Below are 24,119 nucleotides of genomic sequence, written 5' to 3'. Positions count from 1 at the left end.
TGAAAGTTTTAAAACTGACTTTTTATCTGGAAAATAGTGGTTGCTACCGTAGTTTATTTATCGTGTTAGATTTCAAAGATGGTGTATTTCTGCAGTATTTCTGATTGATCGTGCAGGAAAACTTTTAGTCTGTAGTCTTCAGTTGAGGAATGATAAGGTCAAAGTGGTTTTTCTCACTCGTGTTTGTTTATATGTATAAGGCTGGGATTCTTTTTTTTTTGTTTGTTTTTCCTTCACTGACTTTCATACTGACAATCCAAGGAAAGTGTAGTAAAGTGTTTGAATTTTTTGCCATGTAGTATATACTAATATGCTTGGTACTTCCTGCCTTTATTGTGCCATTTGATGACAAATAGGAGCGCTAATCGTCACAGGATTTGCTGGTAATGTTTCTGAAGTGGTTTCTCTTCATTATTTATATTTGTACTAGATCAGCTCTCTAATTTGATGCCATTATAATACTCATTCTTCGTTGACTAGCTATGATGAATAGTAATGATTGCCTGTTTTTATTGCTTGAAATCTGAAATTATCTAAGCACTTACTTGAATTAGTAAACTTGTGCACTAGTCTGTCCTCTGTCAAATATATTTTCTTGATCAGTACAGTACAAGTATAAATGATGGTTAAGTACAACCATTTTAAAGCTGCATATATCTGATTTGCCTTCTCTTTAGTAGTTTATTTACAGTTTTGAAGTTACATTAGTGGTGAGATTTAATTTGTGCTGTGATATACTGTGCGTTTCTGTCCACTGCAGACCATTATCACTAATTATTCCACTGCAGAAAGTTTATAGAGAGAGGGTAGTTAAAACGAAACTAAACAAACCCCACAAAACCCTCCAAACTTTAAGTACTAAATTTAACCCTTTTTCCTAGTATCCTTTCCTTTAATTTGAAAGGATTTCCTGATACTGAGAGCTCTTTCTTTTAAAGTTGCCTTTTGAGTGCTCTTTTTAAACTTTTGCTTTTGTATGTTTAGGTCAACTTGAAGAGACCGTGCCCATTTTGGGCTGATGACGGCCATTGTTCTATCAAAGATTGTCATGTAGAGCCTTGTCCTGAGGTATGGATCAAATAACATAAAGTAGAAAAAGGCTATTTGGTTAAAAAGTTTGGTAATTTACAGTGACTATTGTAGTGTACTGACTAGTGTAAAAAAACCCCAACTATTTACTAATGAGAACTTAAATTTAAATGAAAGAGTGACAGTGAAATTACAAAAAAAAAAAAAGTATTTTAAAATTTTAAAAAAAGTATTTTAAGGTCTTAGTCATTTTAACCAATAAAACAAATAATTTTAAGTCTCTCCTAAGCTCTAGCACTCTTTTGGATACCACTTTGTTGAGAAGGTAAAGGAGCAAGTTAATTGTTCAAAAACAATTTGCTTTGACGTCTGTAGGAATAACATTTAATTTGTAGATCTTAATAAAGCATAATCATTTCTATGAGCAATGTAAAAAATGCAATGTATTTTTTTGTTTTTAGAGCAAAATACCTGTTGGAATTAAGGCTGGGAGCTCTAATAAAGTAAGCAGTCATTTATTTTCTAAGTTCTTCCTGATTTTTTTATTTTTAAATCTTAGTATTACAGTAGCTGCATGACTTTTTATTACAAGCCTTCAGTCTTGGCATAGTGATGAGATTGTTAACATAACTGATCAGCTCCTGTATGTGGCTTTTCATTTTTACTTTCAAGTATAATAGTGTTTCTGACATAGCTGGACTGTCGTGTCATTCTGAGTCTGTCATAGCTTGAGAGCTGGTGCAGACTGAAACAGTGAATGGGTGGGGACAGCAGTACATGGCCACAGAATGTCTGATGCAAAATTCTTTGTTCATTTCTGAGATAAGGCCACCTTCTGTAAAGCCAGAGGCTAAGATGCGCAGATGCAGTAGCAGTGCAGTCTTTTGTAAGAATCATATATAACCACAACCTCTGATATTAAAAGAACTTGAACAATTACATGTACTTTTGTCATGTTTAATCTTGAGGAGGTCATTAGTCTAAAGACAATTTAAGTTGAAGTGCTCAGTGCAAGCTTAAATAGTTTGTGCTGTTGGTGTTCCCTTGCTTCTCTCCTAGCCATCCTTCCTAGATCACCAAGTGATCTTAGCAAAGCCAAAAAAGTAAAGAGGATATATGTGCCTAGAAAAGAGATCAGAGCAGAAAAACAAAACAGTCCTCCCCCACCCCCAAATCTCAAACACCATGCCCAAGAATAAGGATTTTAGCAGTTGATGGGATAATGGTGCCCAAAGGAGAGAGCTTCCTGTTGAGTGCCTTGGCTGCATTGCAGACTCATACCTATTCTTGCTTACCTACCATATCTCCATCTTCCCTAGTACTTCCCACCTCACGGGGCAGCTGTACTTGCTGCTTTCCTCACCTGAGCGTAGTTCACTGTTTCATAAATGACTGCTGGCGTTAGGTTTAGACTTCATGCTGAGAAGGATTACCAAAGGTAGCAGAGGAATGCTTCATTGTGAATTGATCGCTTCTTTGTCCTGCTGTCATGAGCAGTGCAGGCAAGTCTGTCCCAGCTTTAGCTCAAAAGGAAGGCTTGTCTCCCGTTTATACGTATATTGTTAAGCTCACTCTGAAGTAAAGTCTGCCCCTTCATTTAAAGGTTCCTGGTGATCAGAAAAGAAACATCTTTCTCACTGACATGACTTAAATGTCAGTCATTCACACTTACAGCACAAGCAGCAGTAGTAGGTGGGGGAAAACCTTGGTACTATCTCTGGGCAGAAGATCTTGAGTTTTAGCTGGATGATCTGTTGCCAGTTCTATTTTTCATTGACTGTTCTCTTCCAAGCTTGATTGTAGAGAAACGGACTCCTGGAATGCCATAATGCCTCCTAAAGAGGCATTTTAAAACTTTAAAGGCTTCTAGAAAGGATTTTTCTAGTGAGCATTTCAGCTTCCTAATTGCTTAATCTTGAGAGCCATAGGAAAGATGTTAATTAGTAGCCAAAGAGTATGCAGTTCTTAAAGATAGTTCACATGAACATATTGAATTGGACTTCAGAACTGAGAAATCAGCTGCTTTGTGCTTTCACCACAATAAAGAAACTGGGATAGCTTCTTTGGGAAGCTGTCATTTAATGGTGTATTTGCTACGGTTGTTTGCTTTGAATTGCCTTGTAGGTTGGTGCAGCCCAGCTACAGTACTAAAATTTGGGCAGTCCTGCACCTTTAATCTGTCATAGAACAAAGTTACTAATATCTGCTGCTTTACTGTCAGAAACTGAAATATTTTTGCAGGAAAATTGTCATCAGAACTGACATAAAAATTACCTATGCTGTTTTCTTCTTATGATTCAGTTAAAGATCTTTCTTGGAGCCAGTTAAAAATTGGCAATCTCATTTAATACCCCTTTTAAGAAAACAGCAAATTCGTCTTAAGATGAATGTTTTGTTTCAAGGACTGCGCTATTAGCCTGTGCTTGGTCCATTTGGGGAAGTCCTCAGTCTTGTGGATTATCCTTAAAGTAGTGTTTTTTAAAAAAGGAAAAAAAAAATGTTTTTCCTCTGGGGACATACATGTCCAGTTCATCCTGATAGTGTCTGCTTTGGAAAAGTGAAAACAACCAAAGGCATGTTTTTAATAGTAAGAGCTATAATCTGTTGAGTAGATCTACTCAGTGTAGAATCCTGTGGAGAAGTTTCCTGTGGTCTAAGTGCTTGGCTTCCATGCAGTTTCTTATTGCCCTTCGCTCTTAATGTAGATGAGCTTGTAAACTTCAAGCTTTATTTAGGCTTTCGTGGGGGATATTTTTGTTTGTTTGCTGAACCGTGGAGAAAACAGTTCTTCTTTTGAAAGCTTATCTAGCCACAAAAAACCAGCGTTACACTTGCACAGCTTCCACACAGAAGTGCAGCTAGCAATAGAGGATCTCTTCAATTCTTGACAGCAACATAAGCTTTTTGAAATGGTGCTGGAGAGGCACAAAGTAGTTTCCCTTTCTATGGTCCTGTTTCATTTGTGTGTTGAACACTTTTTAGGGGGCTAGACATTAAAGGACTGTCATGACAGCTGCTGTATTAATCTTTAAAGCAAGGGGCAGGGTGCAGTAACTCAAGGTTACAACATTTCACTTAAATATTTTCCTTCCTACCCACTTCTTTGCTGTTCTCTTCTAGAAACTGCTTTTAGGAGATCCTGCTTTGGCAGGAACAGATAAATTGTCCTGATCTAGTCTGGTCACAGAGCACTGATCGAATAGCTTTTGCTGTTAAACACTGGAGAATAGTGAAACCTGGAAACACATTTTGAGACTTGAATGTTCATTCTGTTTGAAACCTTAAATTTAGGATTATATTCTTGGCCGTAATTTTTTTCACTTCAGGGTAGGGATTGGTTTGCAACTCTAGACATGCAGAATGTTTACTTCAGCATCTTAGTATGTTATTTCATCAGCAATTTTTGTTTCATTCTAGGTTAGATCCCTTCCTTGTTCAGATTTTTCCATTTAACATCCATGTGATGCTTAAGAATGAGCCCCCACACCTGGCAAATCCAAGAAAATTGAGTGAGAAGTTCCTCTAGAATAAACGTTTGTTATGGGCAAGGCCCCTAACAAATTTTAAATTATTTGGGTTCTTTAATCTTCACTTCTTTGTCTTTAGTCTTCAGTAGTTGTTGCTGGTTTTCCTTGTATTGGTTCTGGCAAATGCATTTTTAAAGCAAGTCATCTTCCTTACTCATCTGCACAGTTTTAATTAAATCCTTTCTTTTTTGAGAAGTATTGTGATAGGTATTGTGGTGGTACTTTGCCTCTGGCATCTTGACCAAAAGTTTGTACCCAGAAATTAACTGTTCTTTCTTTTAAAATGTATCAAATTATTATTGTTGTTTGCTATTTCTAAAGGGTTGACCAAAGCCTTTAGCTTACATTTTTATTTTGAGCTGGTTTTGGATACTAATCCTTTGTGTCGATATGCATGTCCCCTAAAGTAAAGGGAAGCCAGCAGTTTAGCTTTACATAAGCTTTCAATTACTTAATGTTTTTCTGCGTTTCTTAATGGGGCTGTGATAAGGTAGAAGTCTGTGTAAACCTAAGGCTCAGTGCATGCACATGCACATACCACCCCCCACCAAAAAAACTCAAAAAAAGAGGAAATGGGTTGTTTATAAGAGAGCACTGATGCTATCTATTATGTTCCAAAACTGTCAGAAGAAATTTTTGACCTTTAAGCTGACAGACTTTACAAATTCCCTGCTTACATAACCACGTTACTGTAGAATAGTGGAATTTAATCTTTCATTCTTCAAATGTTTTCTTCAGAAGTATTCTAATAGTAGGTCTACTTGAGTGGATTATATTTAAAAAAAATACTGTATAATCAGAGTTCAGCTTTTATATACTTCAATTCTGGCTTTAAAATAATGAAAATTTGAGTTCAGCTTGAAAAGCCTCTCTTCCAGACCTGTGCACGCTTAAAGCATGGCAATGAGTAAGAATAAATGAAACATGAGGGGGAAATGGCCACAAGTGATACATTTTCCTACTGAAATGACCAATGAAACTTGGGGGTATGATTATGTTTGCAAAATACAAGGTATGTTTATAGGCATGACACTGTTTGTCTTCCAAGGTCCTTGTAATGGAATGTAAACCAGTATCTGAAACACTTCAGAACTCCATTTAATTTTTAAAAAAGGGGGGGAGGGGGCAAAAAAACCCCGCCACCTGGATATATTTAGCTGAATTTTCTGTGGTAGTTACACCCACAGAGGGAAATCTGCCTGATGAAATTAAGTGAAGAAAAATGTTTATCTACTGCATCTAGAATCAGAGGATTTTCCCTGATACTGGCCAATTCACTGCTAAACCTAGAAACACCTTTCGCAGCACCTGTTCTCAGCTAATTTTATGTCATTCATTTGTATACTAAAAATTAACTTTCTTACAGTATTCAAAAGCGGCAAATAATTCCAAAGAATTGGAAGACTGTGAGCAAGCTAACAAACTCGGAGCAGTTAACAGTACCTTAAGGTATGCTGTGATTTACAATATTACAAAATTACAAAAATAGTAACAAAGGAGCATTTCATTTTGTCTGTCTTGTTTTTGCAGTGTGCTGGGTTTTGTTGTTCTTTCATAGCCTATTAGAAAGTAAATGTGAAATGGTGCAGGAATATGGGAAGATAAAGGTGTTAAGTGATAAACAGACTTTTTCTTAAAGCACACTGATATCATTTGAAAGAGGTATCTTACAGTATCAAGAGTCAGAGGAAACTTGCAAATGAACCTGCCTTTTTTTCTACATTTTACTGGTATCAGTCTTTGTTCTTGATGGCTCTGCTGGATTAAGGGATTCTGTCCTGCTCTGTCCCTCTGTTACACTGATGTGCCTGTTCATCATCGTTCAGTGAACCAGATCAGGGAGCTTGTGAGTTACTTCTGTTATTGGCAAAGTTATTTTTAGCTTGGATCAATTCCCTGATCTTCCTTATTGCATGGCACTGACAAGGTTGGGTAGTAGGAATTCTGCAGGATGGTGTTGCCCCTGAGCAGGGAAGTGTTTGGAACAGCACTTAGAAAAACATGCATTCTACCAGGTTACTCACCTTTAAAAAGCAGAAATAGAAAAAAACAATTATTCACTGTTGATGGACAGGCATAGTGTCTTTGACCACAGATTTCAGCAGTTCTACCTGATAGAGATTGTGAAACTTTTTCCTGTCATCTGACAAAATGGGACTGCCATGAAAAAGTGACTGCTTCTGCCTGGCGTGCGTTGTTCTAAACCAAACTGGATAGAGCCCTTGTCCTGTTTTGGTTTTTTTTAGGGGAAATAAGAAACTATTAACTCTCTTCTGCTCCTGTTGGGCAAAAGAATATGAGACTGAATACACATACGGAGAGCTGAAGAGAATGCCTTTTGTAAGAGTAGGATAGACAATTGAAGTTGGGAGAAGGCAGGTAGTGGATCCTGCAAGTGCAGGAAAAATTTGTGCTTGGTAGATAAACTTCAGTGTTCTCTACCTACTGGTCCTTCATCCTCATGGGTTTGGGTCATTTTCCTTTATCAACTGTATTTTTTGTCATTATAAAATTTTGCCTGCTAGTAATTACTGGAGAGGTTCCTTCTCTAATGCTAAGTGTAGTCTGCTGTTGTGATTTGGTAGAAGGTGGGAAATGTGTCCTGTCATGGAATTGCCTCTGTTTGTAGAATTGAGCTAGTATTAATTTACTCAAATGGAATAGGTTGTTTTCATTAGTTCAAGGTGCTGTACCCTGGAGCAGAGTTCCCAGTCTTAACTCTGCTTACGTTTCGCTGTCAGAAGCATGGCATCAGTAGTTCTGTGCTGCACATATGTGTAGAAGAAAGCATTCAGCTTTTGACACAGTGTTTCATAGTGTGGGAACTTAAAATGACTTGTCTTTCTGGTACAATACACCTTTGAAAATGCTAGGGTGAGCAGAATACCATTATTATTTAAAAGGCTTAAGACAAACCATATTCATAGAGTAATTTAGCTTGAAAGGGGCATTTAGACATCTGGTCTCCCACTAAAAAGCAAGGCTAACTATTGTAGCTCTCATTGAAAGTACAGGTTATGAAAATATGATTGTTCCTTCCCCCTGCCCACCCCCCCAAAGTGACAGCTGCTAAAGTGGTAGTTTGAAAAGTGTTAAAAATACATGCTATGAAAGCATTTTACCAAGCTCTTACTGAAGGAAGAGAAGTTGCTGCTTCTGCACAGTTTGTTCAAATAATGATGATATCTTTCTTGCTGTCTTTAAAAAAGTGATCTTGATGTTAAGTATTGCGCTTGATGCCTGCTTGAATCTCTGTGCAGCTAACAAGCAATAACTCCATATAGTCTCGATTTTCAGATCTAGTAATTCGGAAATCAGTTCGAAGTTAATTACTATGTGTGGATTGTGTTTCTTTCGGTAGCTCTTATTGATGTTGTTTATTTAAAAGTTTAAAATCAAATGTATTTTTTATCCCCTCAGTAACCAAAGTAAGGAGGCTTTCATTGACTGGGCAAGATACGATGATTCACAGGATCATTTTTGTGAACTTGATGGTAAAATGTTTAAGCTTTTTCAGAGTGTTTGTTTTATTTGCTGTCTCTTAAAAACCAGGAAAGATTACAGTTTCTCTGCAAATAACCGTATTTGGGAAGTGTTAATTTTGTGCTAAATGGGAGATGTGACAGTTTATATCATCTTACATGCCAAGAATGCAGTTTTTTACAAGAAGCATATGGTAGTCTACACAATGCAAATTCACTGTTGCCTCCTGTTAATATAGTGAACAGGAGACTTATGGAAATAAAAAAAAAAAAGGTAAATTGGAGGCAGCTATTGTATATTTTTTAAAAAGCTGCTTCTCACAAAGTTGCATCAAGCACAGATGTAAGAGAAATTACTTGCAGCTGATTCAGTTTCTTACTACTATATTAATTTTGTTGCTCTTCTACTGTCTATGCTTGGACTGAGTTTGTTCCTCTTCCAGCCTTGCTGTGTTACCAAATGATCTCTGCACTCAATTCACCCTTATTTATAAGGACTTTCTTACTGTTAAAACATTAGGATATTAGATTGTATCTTCCTTTTGCTCCGCGTGTGTCAGTCTCTTTATTTGCTTGTAATGTTCAAAGCTCAAAGGAATGTTTTTCAGATAAACATGAGAATTGCCAAGTTCAGGAATGACCGCTAAAGGCCTTTTTAATAGATACCTTAGAAAGCTCTCTATGCTAGGAAGACTTAAGGCGTGATGCAAGATGTTTTGATCTACCTTTAGGCCAATTTTTGGCGTCATCTGAGAAAGCAGCAGCTGTAGTGGACTTTCCAGCTGTGGTTCTCTTGCAGCACTTCTGCTGCATCTGTTTCCTTAAAATTTTCTATACAAGCTGTTTCTGTAATAAGTAGTTGGTGAGCGTTACTGTAGATCTGAACTGTTATATGCAATAAACTGCTGTTGTCTCTACCATCTTCAAGGTGCCTACTTGTATTTTTAAGAGGACTCAGTTGGGAAAGGTATAGTTCAGGAGTGTTTCTTTTAGAAGTAATACTAACTTAAGTAGTTCCTGATTCTAACTCCATCTCTCCTTACATCATGCCCTGCTGAAGGAGGATGTACTGCCCCCAGCTGTGTTCTTCCAGTGCTTTTTTTGCACTGGCGTGCATCTGTCTGCATGGTAAACTGATTCAGCTTACTTGACTAGCGGGAAAGTGAGTTGATGTCTCCCTCCCATCTCCCAGGTTGTTGTGATGAACTGGCTTATCAGGTGAGTTTGTGAGTTAGAGCTAGGGAGAGGTGAGCGAGAATAACTACTGGGAGCGATGGGAGGAGGTAGAAACTCTTGTTCTCTTCCTCTCCTCTCTTCCTGGTAGCGAGAGCGCTCTTAACGCACTCAACTGTAGCAAAACCCATGTATCAGTTTTACTTTTTACTAGCTTTTTGTTGGGCTTAATGACAAACTAGATAAGGGAATTGATCTAGCTGAAAAAAACTTCATAACGCAGGTCAGCTTTCCATCTTTTTGTTACACTGCCCCGCACTCTCAGTTGAAGAAAAAGTTGGAGACCTGAAGTGACCAGGAAGTGTAGGAACTGCTTAGGTTCACCATGCTGTCAAAGAAATAAAGCAAGCTGTTATTTAACTCTGTCTCATCTGGCACTCACTGTGTTGCTGTGCGTCCTGTGTCCTGTCTCTTTTCTTTGTTTTTGCTACTACTGCTGAAGCGATGCTTAACTGCTCATGCAGAATCATCTCTTCTTTTTAGAGCAGTTTTCACTCTATTTCTGTGGCGTTTTTCACCATCTGAGGAAATGCTCAGTGGCACTGCTTGGCCTATTCCTATGAATAAGTTTCTGGACTACTGGCTTGTATTGTATGTGGCCTTTTTTAAGCATGAGTTGCTCTTGACCTAGAATTTCAAAGGGGAGGGAATTCTTGCTGCTTTTTAGTGGTTGTAGCTCAAAACGTAAGTTTCTATTTGTATGGAGTTTTCAAGCAGAGAGAGTACTGTTCACAGTTTTCTTTGGATATGTTGCCTGAATTTGTAGTGAACTTTAAAGATGAGAGTATAGATAGCTTGGTGAAATGTTGCTTAAATAACATGTTTCATGCCATAACCAACAGAACGTTCTGCGTTATGCTGGGAGTTTGTGCAGTTAAGTAACATGATCCAGACTTACCTAGTATGAAGGGTATCTGGGGAAAAAAGGGATTTAACTAACAAATACGTATAAAAGCATGTACCAGCTACAATGTGCACTTCTTGCACTTGTCTTTGTTAAGAAGCTCCTGTAACAGTATACCCATTTCAAAAGAACAATCATCCCAACCAAATACTGCCAGACAAACCCTGAATTCGAAGCCCATTTAAAACAGAACACTGCCTATATCTTAGAATAGGGTGAGAGGACACACTGTATGACAAGTGTTTATGGTGGATTTGAGGAAGCCACATGAAAGGTGTTAAGATGATGTAGAAATTTTGGTCACATAAGAGACTTTGGAATAAATTACATACTTCTGAGCTTTCTGTTTACTGTCTGTATTACTGTATTTTTATGCGCAAGGTGTTTATAATCAAACCGGAAGACAGACTAGTACTATATGACACCTCTTACTTATATATGTGTGACTTTTTTTAAACTTAAATCTTTAACTGATCAGTTAGAATATGTAACAAAAGGTTTCCTATTTAGATGAGAGATCTCCAGACGCACAGTATGTGGATTTGCTGCTGAATCCAGAACGTTACACTGGATACAAGGGGCCTTCTGCTTGGAGAGTGTGGAACAGCATCTACGAAGAAAACTGCTTCAAGTAATTGGGAGGGAGAGGAAGCCTATTTCTTATACTTGTGCTTCAGCTCAAAACTGATTTTTGTGTTTTCTAATTTATTTTCTAGGCCCCGATCTGTCTATCGTCCTTTAAATCCACTGGCACCTAGTAGGGGTGGGTCTTGCCTGTTTTATTTTCTGATGCAGTTCCTTTAATGTAGTGACAATTGCAGTACAAGCGAGATGAATAGTGATCTTCAGTCTGTAGGTGCACTTTCTGCTTTTTTAATTGCCTCTGTAGAAGTATCTGTCCATTTTCAATATTTAGAGTAAGGTTTGTGATACTTGATTACATACATCCTTAGCCTTATGCATATGAGTAGTCTTATTAATGTCAGGGGAGCTAATATGAAAACTAAAGTAAGTCTCAACTGTTGAGTTGAAGTGTCACTATAACTTTTCAGTGTGGATGGGAAGGAGTTAAAGTTCAACAAAAACTTCAGCACTCCTATATTCTTCCCTTGTGTTTTTTCCTGGAGGATTTAATTTAATCACTTCAGCTCATAGTTACTTTAGTGTAGTGTAGCTGTACTTCTTCTATCCATAATGTTTAGTGTATTACAAATGTACAAATGATTGCATTATTTGAAGAAAGAGTGGATACTTAGGAAGGCTCAATTATCTGCAATATTTAAAAAAAAAATTAAAAAGTATGGCAATGACTTGGGTTTTAAATTTTCAGATTTAAATTGAAAACTATAACCTCAGATTCCAAATGAATCAGCTTTCCCCTGTCAGTCTGTCTAATTTCCCTTAAAAATTAACTGTTAGCCAATAGATTGAGTCAGAAATCATCATCACACATTAGAAAATCTGTATATAACATAGATAATGTATATACAATTTATAATTACTATTTTTAGTAATTACAGATTTTAGTAATTATATTGAGATAATATATTGCTGGTATACAAAAATAATTATAAGAACAGTTTAACTTGGGGATCAGGATTTCAGGAAGGAACAGTAGTCAGATTGTTGAATAATGTGAACTGAAGACTACTTAACTCTTTCTGAAATTAAACACAGCTTTCAAGAATATGTAAATCAGCTGCTACTAAGATGTTATTATAATGGATTTAGTCTCAGGTGGTCTTGAGGAGGAGGAAGAGGATGGAAAGTAGCTTTTCTTTTGTAGATTAAATAATTGCACTTGAACTTTTTCAGTGTTTGTAGTAAAGCCTGTGTTTATTACCATTTTGCTGCGAAAATTATCTCTTTAATGTGTATGGATTTTTACTTTTTTTTTTTCCCCCCCCTAAGGAGGAGATGATGGTAAGTCATCCTATTTTGCTTGACTTGCGAAAATGAAATAAGTGTTAAAAGAGTTTTGAACATCTGGTTTATTCACTTTATTGCTATTGCATTAGAGGATAGGAAATTTACGTTTTTATGCATGACTGACTGATCAGAAAATGTTTTTATTGGGATAATTCTTTCATTTGGAGTAGGGGAAAGGAGTGGGTAAGAGCAAAATACAATTCTGTTGTTGCTTCTTATCTTTGCAACGGAATACGTGTTTCGATAATGTCATTAGCGAGATAAGTGGAGATGTGTAAATTAAAAGATTCTTGGGTCTCTTCCAGAGCCCCATTGATACTGATGTCAAATCCCTTGAAAGACAAGGGATGTTATTTTTGTGTTTCCTTGAACGTCCTTGATTTTGGGAAGGTGAGGAAAGTGGGGAGAAAAAGCATTCTGTCTGTCTACAGTGAGACAGACGTTAAGATTTTTTTTCAGTCAGCTGAATGCTCTCAGGCAAAAGATTTAAGCCTGCAGGAAAGCAGCAGTTGAGGTAAAGGCTATCAGATATAATTACACCCTTCTCTCACATCTTCTACCACGAGTGCATATAACCAGGCTTCTGCTTCCATGCACTTCCGAATGCCCTCACCAGTAGCTTAGTCATGTTCATTCTTGCTTTTCTCCCATTCTGACCGCAGTAGATTTAAGTTAACCTCAAAGCTGAGCTGCTTCAGTGTCAATTTTCACTTTAATAGCTTAATTATTCAGCTTTTCATCCAGATGGCAGCTAATGTTGCTATGTATAGTAGTATAAAGATACTATGATGTTGAAAATGAATACTCTTCATTTAACTACATGCTTTGTATTTACAGGAGAATCTTTCTACACATGGCTAGAAGGTAAAGGTTCTTGGATGGGTTAATATAATCTTAAATTCACTAGAGGAAACATACATTTATTTTTTTTTTATCTCCCCAACTATTTTTCATAGCGTAGGCTTTTTAATAGTGCAGAAGTTCTAAGTGTCATTCAAAGAAATTTTCATTTTATTTTATTTTTTTTACCTTGAGGGTGTTTGGAAATCTTCTCATTCACTTAGATGGTATACTCCTTAAACCCTTCAGTGTTTCATCTTTTATAAAGGGGGAGTTCACTTCAATACCGGTTACTTTGAATTTTCTGCTCATCTTAGGCATTTAAGCAGGGACATTATTATTAGTAACATTGCTAAGTGTTTTTATTTGAAAACAGCTCTAAAAAACATTAAAGTTTTCAATGGTTCTGTTCACAGTATATAAGATAATGTAAGTATAATGTGTATTCAGAAGACAAAGAAATTTGCTTTTTATTCATATTTAAATTGAAATCCATTATTACAGTGGTAGCAATCAAAAAAAATCAAAAAAAAACCCAACATTTTGGAGCTGTGCAGAGAAGTAATGAATTAAATGTACTTAATTTTAAACTTAGTTCATTCTGCCTTTCGTAAGCCTTTACTTGTTTAGTTGGAAATCTCTAAGTAGTGCTATTGTAGGAAAGCATACTAATTTACGTGCTACTTAAAATGTGCTATTTATAAATGAGGCCGTATCTCAGCCTCACAGGTAGGCTTCATCATCAGCTCATCCTGTTTCTGCTTGTGGAGACTGGAGTGGCAGGGAAGTCACTCAAACATATCCTTTGAGAAAGGAACCAACTCCCAGATTCCAGTTGTAGTCCATCTCTGGGTCCAAGCGGTATTCTAAGTAACTTCTCCATTTAAATTATATTTTGGCCACCCAATGCCATTGTGTTTCTGTTTACACTGTAGGAGTCTGTACCTGTCAAAGTCATACATTTTTTCAAGGTTTTGCTCTGTACATTTAAATCTTACAGTAGAATTTGTGGTAGAGCTGGGAAGAAATATTTTTTGCTGTTTTCCAAAGCCATAAGGTTGTCTGGGTTTTTTACTGTCTTTCTGTAAGGTCACTGCTCTTAATTTGGTGGTAGCTTTAATTCTAATCAGGATGGGTCACAGTGTAGTTCCGGTTTCAGGACTGTCAACATTTAAGATTATTTCAAATTTATTGCTCAAACAATGTAAGCATCATATTTTTGTGTGGCAATTTATCTGTAGTAATTGACCAGATACTTATTCAGCTGTATTTATTGGAGCACTAAAATACTAAGAAATGTCAAACTTCATTCTTGTACTACTTTATATAAAAAAAATAAGTGAACTTTTTCCTGTGATGCATATAAGGGCTTATTAACAATTCTGAAGTACTGTAGTTGTAATTTTTGAAAGTTAAATGATGCAGACTTGCATCACTGAAATGTCAAGGCATATTCATTTTAATACATTATTTCCAGTATTTAGGCTGGGGTCTGTTTGTCTTTTTTCCTGGACAGGTCTTTGCCTTGAGAAAAGAGTGTTTTATAAACTCATATCTGGACTTCATGCTAGCATCAACTTGCATCTGTGTGCAAATTATCTTCTTGAAGGTAATTTAAGTCTAGTTAAAATTGTTGAATGGAATTCTACAGTATCTGTACTGTGTATTTGTTTTTTTCTGAAAGCTTTGTTATATATTCAATTGCTTTCTTTTCCTAAATATGTATGTTTTAGTCCCTCTACCCTTTTTTTTTTTCACTGTGTAGAAACCTGGGGCAAGCCTCGCTGGGGACCGAACGTGAAAGAATTCACTCGCCGCTTTGACCCTATTGAAACAAAAGGGGAAGGACCAAGGAGGCTCAAAAATTTATATTTCTTATATTTGATAGAGCTGCGTGCTTTGTCAAAGGTTGCACCGTACTTTGAACGTTCAGTTGTTGACCTTTACACTGGAAATGGCCATGAGGATGCTGAATCTAAAGCTCTCTTACTGGATATCTTCAAGGATACCAAGTAAGGCATAGGATTATTTTTTTATCAATAGTTTGAAATTCTCAGTTATATTCAAAAATGAGCATGGGTGACTTCTTGATAGGACAAGAGGAGAGTGGCATGGGGAAATAAAATGGAGTAATGGGAGACAACAAGAGGAATTTGTACACGAGATGGAAAGAGATGCATGTTTTTGAGATTTGATTATACCAGCCTTTCAAAAACAACAAAAGCTCTGCAAACAAATAAAAAACCCCACCCACCCCACACAACATCCCGAGCTGCTCCCTATTTGTTGCTTTTTCTGATTCTTTGGTATAAGGTGCACACGAATTTATTTTGAAAAGGAAAATGGTATATGTAGTAGTATTTTAACAATCCAGTGAGTAATCCAGCTTATATCATAGACTTAACCTCTGGGATTTTAGTCATCCTTTCTTCCTTCAGTTTATTCTCTAAGGTTCTTTAGTCCAGTTCCTTTGCTCGCTTTCTCACTCATTTTTGTGATTGGTAACATGCTGTTGAGGCTTCGTTGCTGCCCCTAGTAGCAATCTTGCTAGACATTTGAGATGTGGTCAGTGACCAACTGAAAGGCAAACATGAAGACAATTTCCAAGTATATTAGAATGAAATCTTCATCAGTGGAAATGGAGCAAAGAAGATTATCAACAAAACTGTAAATAACAAATTTCAAGTTACAATGATTGACTAGTAAAACTGATACAATTCAGTGATTTGTATTTTTTTAAGAACTAGTCTGCAAAGACTAGGAACTCTGAAAAGTATTTTACACTGGTGGCACTAGAGCCGCTCACCAGGATTGATGGAACACACTAGTTCATGCCAGTGTTTGGGTTCTTTTGCATTTTGTCTTTATTAGGTCTTTCCGTATGCACTTTGATGAAAAATCCATGTTTGCTGGAGATAAAAAAGGAGCCAAGTCATTAAAGGTAAAGCAAATTTTCTGAATGACATCCAAAATACCCATTTCAGAATTACATCATTTTAGAAAACCTCTCTACCTACTAGAAGCATACTGCTGAGAATAGAAAAGGCAGGGATAAAAACTTAGAGAATTGTATGTGAGGGCCCTTAATCTACTTGACAGTAAAGGAATACAAAGTGTCTGAGCCAAGCAGGCTGGTTTAATGCCTTGGGTCTGCCATCAGGACTGTGGTGAGGCAAGCAGGTTGAATTGATAGTAGCAGCAGATACAGTGGTGTTTTTTAAATAGAGTACCTTTTTCACATAAGTATCTGGAAAAAAACCCTGTGATACTTGCTTAAAAAACAGATGCCTTATATAGTATAATAGAATGTAATATAATATTATACTTAAATAGCTCTTGGACATGGAACCTAATGTGAATGCTGTTACTACCTAGAACTTCCAGTGTTACCATGCTGCTGTTCAGATTGCTATGCACTACAATTCCACAAAGGGAGCATGGCTCAGTAATACAGGTCTGATTTGATACTTACTAACGCTTTTAATACTTATTTCAGTAGTAGTATGAAATGCATTGGCATTAGAAAGAATCCTACTGGAAGGGTGTTTATCAGCCCAGCTAGTTGTCTTCTGACAAATACATAATTGAGATCATCTTAATTATTGCTGTGCTGTGCGTGCTTCTTCTGCTCTGACTGCAAAGCAACAATCTTATCCATAGGTTTGGGCAGGAAATTGCTTTTGTGAACTTGTTTGTCAGAAAGGTAGGTTGGTTCAAAAGGGATTTGAATAATGGAAGAAAAATTGGGCAGGGACACAGATACAGTGCTTATAGCTTAGAAAATTTTTAGGAAGTTGGTAGAAACTCGGTGTACAGAATCCAAGCATTACCCTGCATGTCCTCTATGGTTTGGGGGTGTGTGTGGTGTTGGGAATTAACTGTTAGCAGTGGCTTGGAAACAAGATTCTGGGTTTACGTGGACCTTTGTTATGGCCTGACCACATAAGGTAGTGGGTTTGTTCAGTTTTAGTAATAGAAAATTGATATTCTGGTGGTACTGTATAAGTCAATCTTCTATTGTTGTAAAACTAAGAGGTACTTTAAGTTAACTTCTTTTGTTTTGTTTTCAACTTGTAGGAAGAATTCAGATTGCATTTCAAGAACATATCCCGCATAATGGATTGTGTTGGATGTGACAAATGTAGGCTGTGGGGCAAACTGCAGGTAAAGTTTATTTTGTGTGTGTGTGGCAGAGGAGAGGTTAGAAGATAAGCATCTATTTCGGATTGGCAGGATGCCTCTGACCTTAGCATTCAGACTTTCTATACGGATGGTTGGTCTTTGATATCCTTACCTATATATTAAAAATAAACATATATTTAGTTCACTGTTAAACAATTGGAAAAAATGTTTAAAAAGTTGGAATTATTTTTTAGTCAACAGCTGTTTAGTTCACTAAAAGGTATAGTTTGTATTCCCTGAAAAAAAAATATTTGAAGCAGATGCCTCACAGCAAAATCTTACTGGCAGTCAATGTCTTATCTGTATTCAATGATCAGATGAGCCTTGTAGAATCACCTGTTGGCAGCCTTCCTGGACATACAGCACTTGCTTAATTGTTAGAAAATCCAGCATGAGATTTGACTCCACAAATTGAGGCATAAGAAGTAGTGATTCAGATTTTCACAACTGGTGCAGAAGGCAGAAAATGTATGCAAAGGTGTGCAGTCAAGTTGAAAATTGAAAAACAATTTCAGTTTCTGGACACGTACTATTTTTATTTTATTGAGAGCAAGATTTTAAACCTCAAGACTAATGTTAAGTCCAGACTCAGAATAGTTATTACTTTGGGGTGCCTACTGTGCTATACTTCTGTATGGCCTTAAGCTTATTGGAGCTCAATTTTCAAAGACATTTATAACATCAAAAATTTGTTGGTCTCTGCTGAATTTCAGTCTACTCTCTCCTAAGTAATGCTTCTGATCTATTATTGGTTTTTCCGTCTTGCACAAAACAAAATAGGGCCAGATTTCCTGACCTATAAAATTCTCCTACAGCCAGACTCAACCATTTTTTGTCAAAATCCAGTGGTTGTTTCTGTAGCCCGATTAAAAGGGGAATTAAGAACAGCTGCTTCTGTGATATTTCGGTATAGAAAATAGGGATTGAAACTGCGATGTCTGCCACTAGCACTGGAGGTGGAAAAAGCAGAGGTGCTGTGATACCTAGTCTGACTTTGAAGGGGGAGGGGAGAGGAAAAGAGATCTGACCCAACAGCTCCTGCAGCAATGGGGCATCTTGTAAGGTCAGGTGTGGGAGGAAGCTGGAAGGTAGTGGGTGTGTTTTCATATGTGTCTGTTGTGGCTGAGAAGAAAAGAGATGGTCAAGGAAGAGATTAAAAATAAGATGGAGAGCAAGTATACCTGAGGAAACAAATGTTCTTAAATAAGTGACTGAAGCTGGTACACAGTTGATGGCATCGTTCTGGATTGCGTGCAGTTATTTGGGTTGAGGGAGTGTCAATATGTAAGAAGCGGCACTACAGTTTGCCTGAATCAGTAATTTTTAAACTTTTTTACAGTTTTCTGAGAGTTTGAAGGAGTGATCTTATTGTTAAAACATTGGACTTTTCTTGTAGACTCAGGGCTTAGGAACTGCCCTGAAGATCTTATTTTCTGAGAAGGAAATACAGAGCCTTCCTGAGCACAGCCCATCAAAAGGTTTTCAACTCACACGTCAAGAAATAGTTGCTCTTGTAAATGCCTTTGGAAGGTAAGGTTTTGTCATTTGTATAGTAGAAAAGTGGTAAACCTTCAGTGTTGACACTCAAGGCCTGTGGAAAGACTGTGTTGTACGTGTAGCTGTAGCTTTTCAAAAGCTGAATTACTATTAATGATACTGATAAACTTTATGCTGTCAGACTGAGTCTGTGGAGTGTTGATTATTAGCCTTGGTTATCACTCAGTGTTTGGACCTAATTCGTCTTTCTATCTCAAATCTCATAAATTCCATCTTGCAAAAGCTGAATTTAAGTCTCTGAAGCAGTCATGAGCATTAGGCTCTGAGCATGTCTCCACCTTTTGAACACTGACTGCAGCTGTTCTGCATTTTGTATTTCTGTTTTAAATGAGCGTATCTAAAAAAAGGTAGTGAAAAAGAAGAAATATACATGGAGGTGTGTTTAACACCTGTTGCTTAGCCCTTAGGCTTTTGGATTTTTGTATGTGATTATTTTTGTGAAAACTTTAGTTTTGAATAATTTCTTAAAAGTTACCCCAATCAAGTGATGAAATGAAACATTTTAACAGCTTGAAAAGATGTGTAGAACTTGCGTTGTTTGTCATGCCAGTTATTCAGATCTTGAATGTAACAATCTGTTCCTGTTTTAAAAAATGTAATAAACATTATTACTTCTGGTTAGAGATTTTTGGATGTTTAATGAAGTAATATATATTAAATATATATGTATATATATAAACTTTAATTCCTGTAATATATTATGTAAGTATAATGGAGAGTCAAATAGTAGTAATCTTTTGAGGGAAAGTAGTACGTTAAGCATGTTCATCTTTGGAATGGAATTGTGTTTTGGGAAAAAAAAAAAAAAAAAAAAAAACCAAACAAAAAAAAAAGGAAGATGATGATTTGCACTTCTCTTTTGCAGTTGACTTACTAACACTTAAGGGGTTCTTGTTTTTCAGGCTTTCCACAAGTATAAAAGAGTTGCAGAATTTTAAAGTTTTGTTACAACAAACTAGGTAATGAAGGCCTTTGCACAACCTGTTAGTGAAGACCACTTACCTGACTGCATTGAGCAGAAGGAACCGATCCTTACAGGACTCACATGAACTGATAAAAAGTAAAATCAGATACCAACTTGAATATTTATGTTTAAACTAGGAATGGTTATTAATTAGAAAAGATATTTATGAATGAAATACATAGTTTTTAAATGTGTAAATTATGCTGATTTGTTTATTTTTTAAGTTCTCTGCTCACAATTCTGTTGTACTGAGACTTTGTCATAAATTTTCTTTATTTCCTTGTCTTTCTGAGACAGTTGTTTCCTATGAAAACATGTGTACCTCTGCCCTGACTTGGCCTGTCCTGAGAGAGGTGCTTCACCTCTCCCAGCGAGCTTCAGTGTATTCTGAGGATTGGGTATGCTGATTCTGGCTGTCTAAAAGAAGAGGGGGGGGGGGGGGGGGGGAAGGGAAAACCCTCAAAAAGCCAAACAAAACCAGAAAAGGAAATAAGGCTCTTGTTGAGTTCTGCCTTCTTACTGTAGTAATGAAACTTTCTTAAAAATAGGACAGAAAAATTTATTTCATACCGAGCTCCTTTGCATCATGCTGATATCAACATTTTTTCCCCTGTGTGCTGCTTTTCAGAATTTCCTTTTTTCTTTAAAATAACTACCTTGTCTCTGATGCAGCACAGTTGGAAGTGACTTCTCTACTGCCCCTTGGCTACCTGCATTTGCTTGGGAGTGGGGGGCAGGGCAGGGGAGGTGGTTAGGGGAATGCTGCTAGCTGAAAAGCCTCAATCAAATTCACATCTACCCCATTTTATTTTCTAGATGGTAATGACGAGTTCGATTTCCAGAAATTGTCTTTTTAATGCCTAAAATGTTAAAATAGCACACTTCAATCTTTGAGCCATGGAAACAGATTTGCTGTTTATGGGTTATGTTTTAGTGCTATGTTAAAAGGTCATTGCAAGAAGTAAGAACTTGTTTTTGTAACAAAAACACGTGTTTGTTACAGGACCTGTAACAAAAACACGTGTTTGTTACAGGACCTGTAACAAAAACACGTGTTTGTTACAGGACCTGTAACAAAAACACGTGTTTGTTACAGGACCTGTAACAAAAAACACGTGTTTGTTACAGGACCTGTAACAAAAACACGTGTTTGTTACAGGACCTGTAACAAAAACACGTGTTTGTTACAGGACCTGTAACAAAAACACGTGTTTGTTACAGGACCTGTAACAAAAACACGTGTTTGTTACAGGACCTGTAACAAAAACACGTGTTTGTTACAGGACCTGTAACAAAAACACGTGTTTGTTACAGGACCTGTAACAAAAAACACGTGTTTGTTACAGGACCTGTAACAAAAACACGTGTTTGTTACAGGACCTGTAACAAAAACACGTGTTTGTTACAGGACCTGTAACAAAAACACGTGTTTGTTACAGGACCTGTAACAAAAACACGTGTTTGTTACAGGACCTGTAACAAAAACACGTGTTTGTTACAGGACCTGTAACAAAAACACGTGTTTGTTACAGGACCTGTAACAAAAACACGTGTTTGTTACAGGACCTGTAACAAAAACACGTGTTTGTTACAGGACCTGTAACAAAAACACGTGTTTGTTACAGGACCTGTAACAAAAACACGTGTTTGTTACAGGACCTGTAACAAAAACACGTGTTTGTTACAGGACCTGTAACAAAAACACGTGTTTGTTACAGGACCTGTAACAAAAAACACGTGTTTGTTACAGGACCTGTAACAAAAACACGTGTTTGTTACAGGACCTGTAACAAAAACACGTGTTTGTTACAGGACCTGTAACAAAAACACGTGTTTGTTACAGGACCTGTAACAAAAACACGTGTTTGTTACAGGACCTGTAACAAAAACACGTGTTTGTTACAGGACCTGTAACAAAAACACGTGTTTGTTACAGGACCTGTAACAAAAACACGTGTTTGTTACAGGACCTGTAACAAAAACACGTGTTTGTTACAGGACCTGTAACAAAAACACGTGTTTGTTACAGGACCTGTAACAAAAACACGTGTTTGTTACAGGACCTGTAACAAAAACACGTGTTTGTTACAGGACCTGTAACAAAAAACACGTGTTTGTTACAGGACCTGTAACAAAAACACGTGTTTGTTACAGGACCTGTAACAAAAACACGTGTTTGTTACAGGACCTGTAACAAAAACACGTGTTTGTTACAGGACCTGTAACAAAAACACGTGTTTGTTACAGGACCTGTAACAAAAACACGTGTTTGTTACAGGACCTGTAACAAAAAACACGTGTTTGTTACAGGACCTGTAACAAAAAACACGTGTTTGTTACAGGACCTGTAACAAAAACACGTGTTTGTTACAGGACCTGTAACAAAAACACGTGTTTGTTACAGGACCTGTAACAAAAACACGTGTTTGTTACAGGACCTGTAACAAAAACACGTGTTTGTTACAAGACTGCGGCGAATGAAGAGACGGGACGCAGCTTGATGCAAGCAAATGTCAATTTATTGTACAGAAGCACGAGGTTTTATAGACTTTCAGAAGCTGCGCGTTTTAAACAGATTGGTTCTTGAAGCTAAGCCTTGCATACTAGGCAATCCCCGATTGGTGGTTAACTACCAGCAATTAACAGCAAGGTGTTACCTTTCCTTGGCGCCATCCTCGGCGCCACCCGTCTCCCACTCCCCTGTGCTCTGCAAACATGCCTCATCATGCTAATTGTTGTCTAGACAAGCTCGAACAAATTCCCCTCAGCTAACTGATTGCCATGCACGGTCCTAGTTTGCAGAACGCTCCTGCATCTCCCCCTTCCTGTTGCACAAAAAGAACCTTTGAAACCGAACAAGTAAAAACAATGTATAAGTAATAGAACAAATAAAAAACCCAACTGAGACATACTATCAGTGTCAAAATAACCCACTGTCTTTGTTCCGTACAATTTTACAATTTCCCCTTTTTGTTTTTGAACAGCTAGTACCAGGTTTGCCATGTTCTGCAGGGCCCTTGCAAACATGACAGCAACCAAGGCAATAGCAAACAAACAATACTGCCAATTGATTGAATGAATGCCAAAAAAGACTGGAATTTTCTCAGATTTTGATAACATGTTGCTGCAATGGGGCACCTAAAATCCACGCAGCGCATACCACAAAATCCTCACAGCCATGTCCTTGAACCAACAAAAAAAAGCAGTGGAAATTTTGACTCACATTCTTAACTGCCTACCAAACAAGGTGATTTAACTCTTTAATGCTTTCCCTGCTGTTACTCTGGATAAGAGAAGAACCGCTGCGACACGTTCCCATCACAGCCTCCTACTACATTAACATCTACAGAAAGACAATTATCGACATTCAAAGTGTAAACAGTATCATCTTCTTTTGGATTAACATTATACATAGGTGGAAGGGCACACCAAACAAGAACTGGTTCAGTCAAAAAGTTCGAAACATAGCATGCCTTCTCTGAACATACCTCTGGGGTCATTCCCTTAATTCCCTCTTTTTTTTATGCAAAGAGAAACACTTTTACCATAACAGAGACGCCCCTATTTACATCTCTGAGCCCGGACACAAACCGCAGCTGAATGCTCCACCAGGCTCAGGGCAGGAATCATTCATGCAGTTACATAGCTACAAATCTCTACAAGCATGCAGACACCTATTAAACACTAGATAACCATGTTTTATCTTTCCTATTCTCCTTCACAATACCTAGCTGTTCTCTCATGTCTTGTTAGGTCAAATATTCTCCAGTTTCCTCTCCTGTATATCTCCTCAGACATTCTCTATCCTCCCCTTTTTTGCTTAATTCTTTAACAGCCTCGTATTGCACAGGCTGCCACTCTGCAGGTTGATTTGTCTGACAAAATACTGAACATGCCATAGCGACTCCCAAAACCCATCACTGAAGTGTTTCCCACTTGCATTCCTGTCACCAATCCCTCAGACTCCCTTTCACCCTCCCCAAAAATACAATCAATGCATCAGGAGAGACAAGGGGGTGGGGGAAAGGTCTACCTCCTTTTCCAGATCTATAGGACCTGGATCAAAAGGTTTATCAGTGTCAATGGAATCAATGTCCGAGTTGTCCTGTTCCCGTGCTTGGTCCTGTGTTGTGAGGGTCGCTGCAATCAGTGACAGAAGCTTTGGGGGCAGAGGAGGTGTGGACGGAATCGCCATCGCTGACTGTGTCTTGAGAAGAGTCGTGCTGTCGGTGGAATTTACAGCTTCCTCTGGTTTAGCACCATTAGTAGAATTAGTCCACACTTGGCAAAGAGTAGTCAGAATTTGCCACCAAGATGCTAAATGCATTCCCGACACGGAGTTCCCCTCCGCGGCAGCATCATACAATTGGCTGCTGTATGTACACACTTTCATTCTTTCAAAGTCTCTAAAGTTTCTTGGCTGCTCACCTGTCTCGATGAATACAGGTGTTATCCTCGGGGTTTAGGTTGTC

General features: G+C 37.5%; 1 protein-coding gene and 1 long non-coding RNA gene across 4 annotated transcripts in view; one reads left to right on the top strand and one right to left on the bottom strand.

Moving 5' to 3' along the window:
- The window catches only part of ERO1B (endoplasmic reticulum oxidoreductase 1 beta), a 29,441-nt gene extending 9,335 nt beyond the window's left edge, over positions 1 to 20,106 (top strand). For 2 of the 3 annotated variants that reach the window (XM_040597653.1, XM_040597655.1), the window contains 14 exons: positions 985 to 1,068; positions 1,491 to 1,532; positions 5,923 to 6,005; positions 7,977 to 8,050; positions 10,686 to 10,806; positions 10,892 to 10,938; positions 12,087 to 12,098; positions 12,942 to 12,968; positions 14,461 to 14,553; positions 14,710 to 14,956; positions 15,816 to 15,885; positions 17,022 to 17,108; positions 18,523 to 18,656; positions 19,586 to 20,106. In XM_040597653.1, the coding sequence (XP_040453587.1) occupies positions 985 to 1,068; positions 1,491 to 1,532; positions 5,923 to 6,005; positions 7,977 to 8,050; positions 10,686 to 10,806; positions 10,892 to 10,938; positions 12,087 to 12,098; positions 12,942 to 12,968; positions 14,461 to 14,553; positions 14,710 to 14,956; positions 15,816 to 15,885; positions 17,022 to 17,108; positions 18,523 to 18,656; positions 19,586 to 19,646 (1,182 nt within the window). In that variant the 3' untranslated portion in view covers positions 19,647 to 20,106. The remainder of the gene's footprint in view (positions 1 to 984; positions 1,069 to 1,490; positions 1,533 to 5,922; positions 6,006 to 7,976; positions 8,051 to 10,685; positions 10,807 to 10,891; positions 10,939 to 12,086; positions 12,099 to 12,941; positions 12,969 to 14,460; positions 14,554 to 14,709; positions 14,957 to 15,815; positions 15,886 to 17,021; positions 17,109 to 18,522; positions 18,657 to 19,585) is intronic. The other variant, XM_040597654.1, reaches the window with a different exon arrangement.
- Positions 20,107 to 20,255: 149 nt separating this feature from the next.
- Positions 20,256 to 22,159, bottom strand: LOC121089901. The gene is made up of 2 exons (XR_005828416.1): positions 22,117 to 22,159; positions 20,256 to 20,684 (listed from the first exon to the last, which is right to left on the bottom strand). It is a non-coding gene; the product is annotated as an uncharacterized LOC121089901 (long non-coding RNA).
- Between the last annotated feature and the right edge of the window lie 1,960 nt (positions 22,160 to 24,119).

This window comes from Falco naumanni, chromosome 6 (genome assembly GCF_017639655.2).
Source record: "Falco naumanni isolate bFalNau1 chromosome 6, bFalNau1.pat, whole genome shotgun sequence".
Classification (NCBI taxonomy): Eukaryota; Metazoa; Chordata; class Aves; order Falconiformes; family Falconidae; genus Falco; species Falco naumanni.
This window is presented reverse-complemented; position numbering and strand designations above follow the sequence as displayed.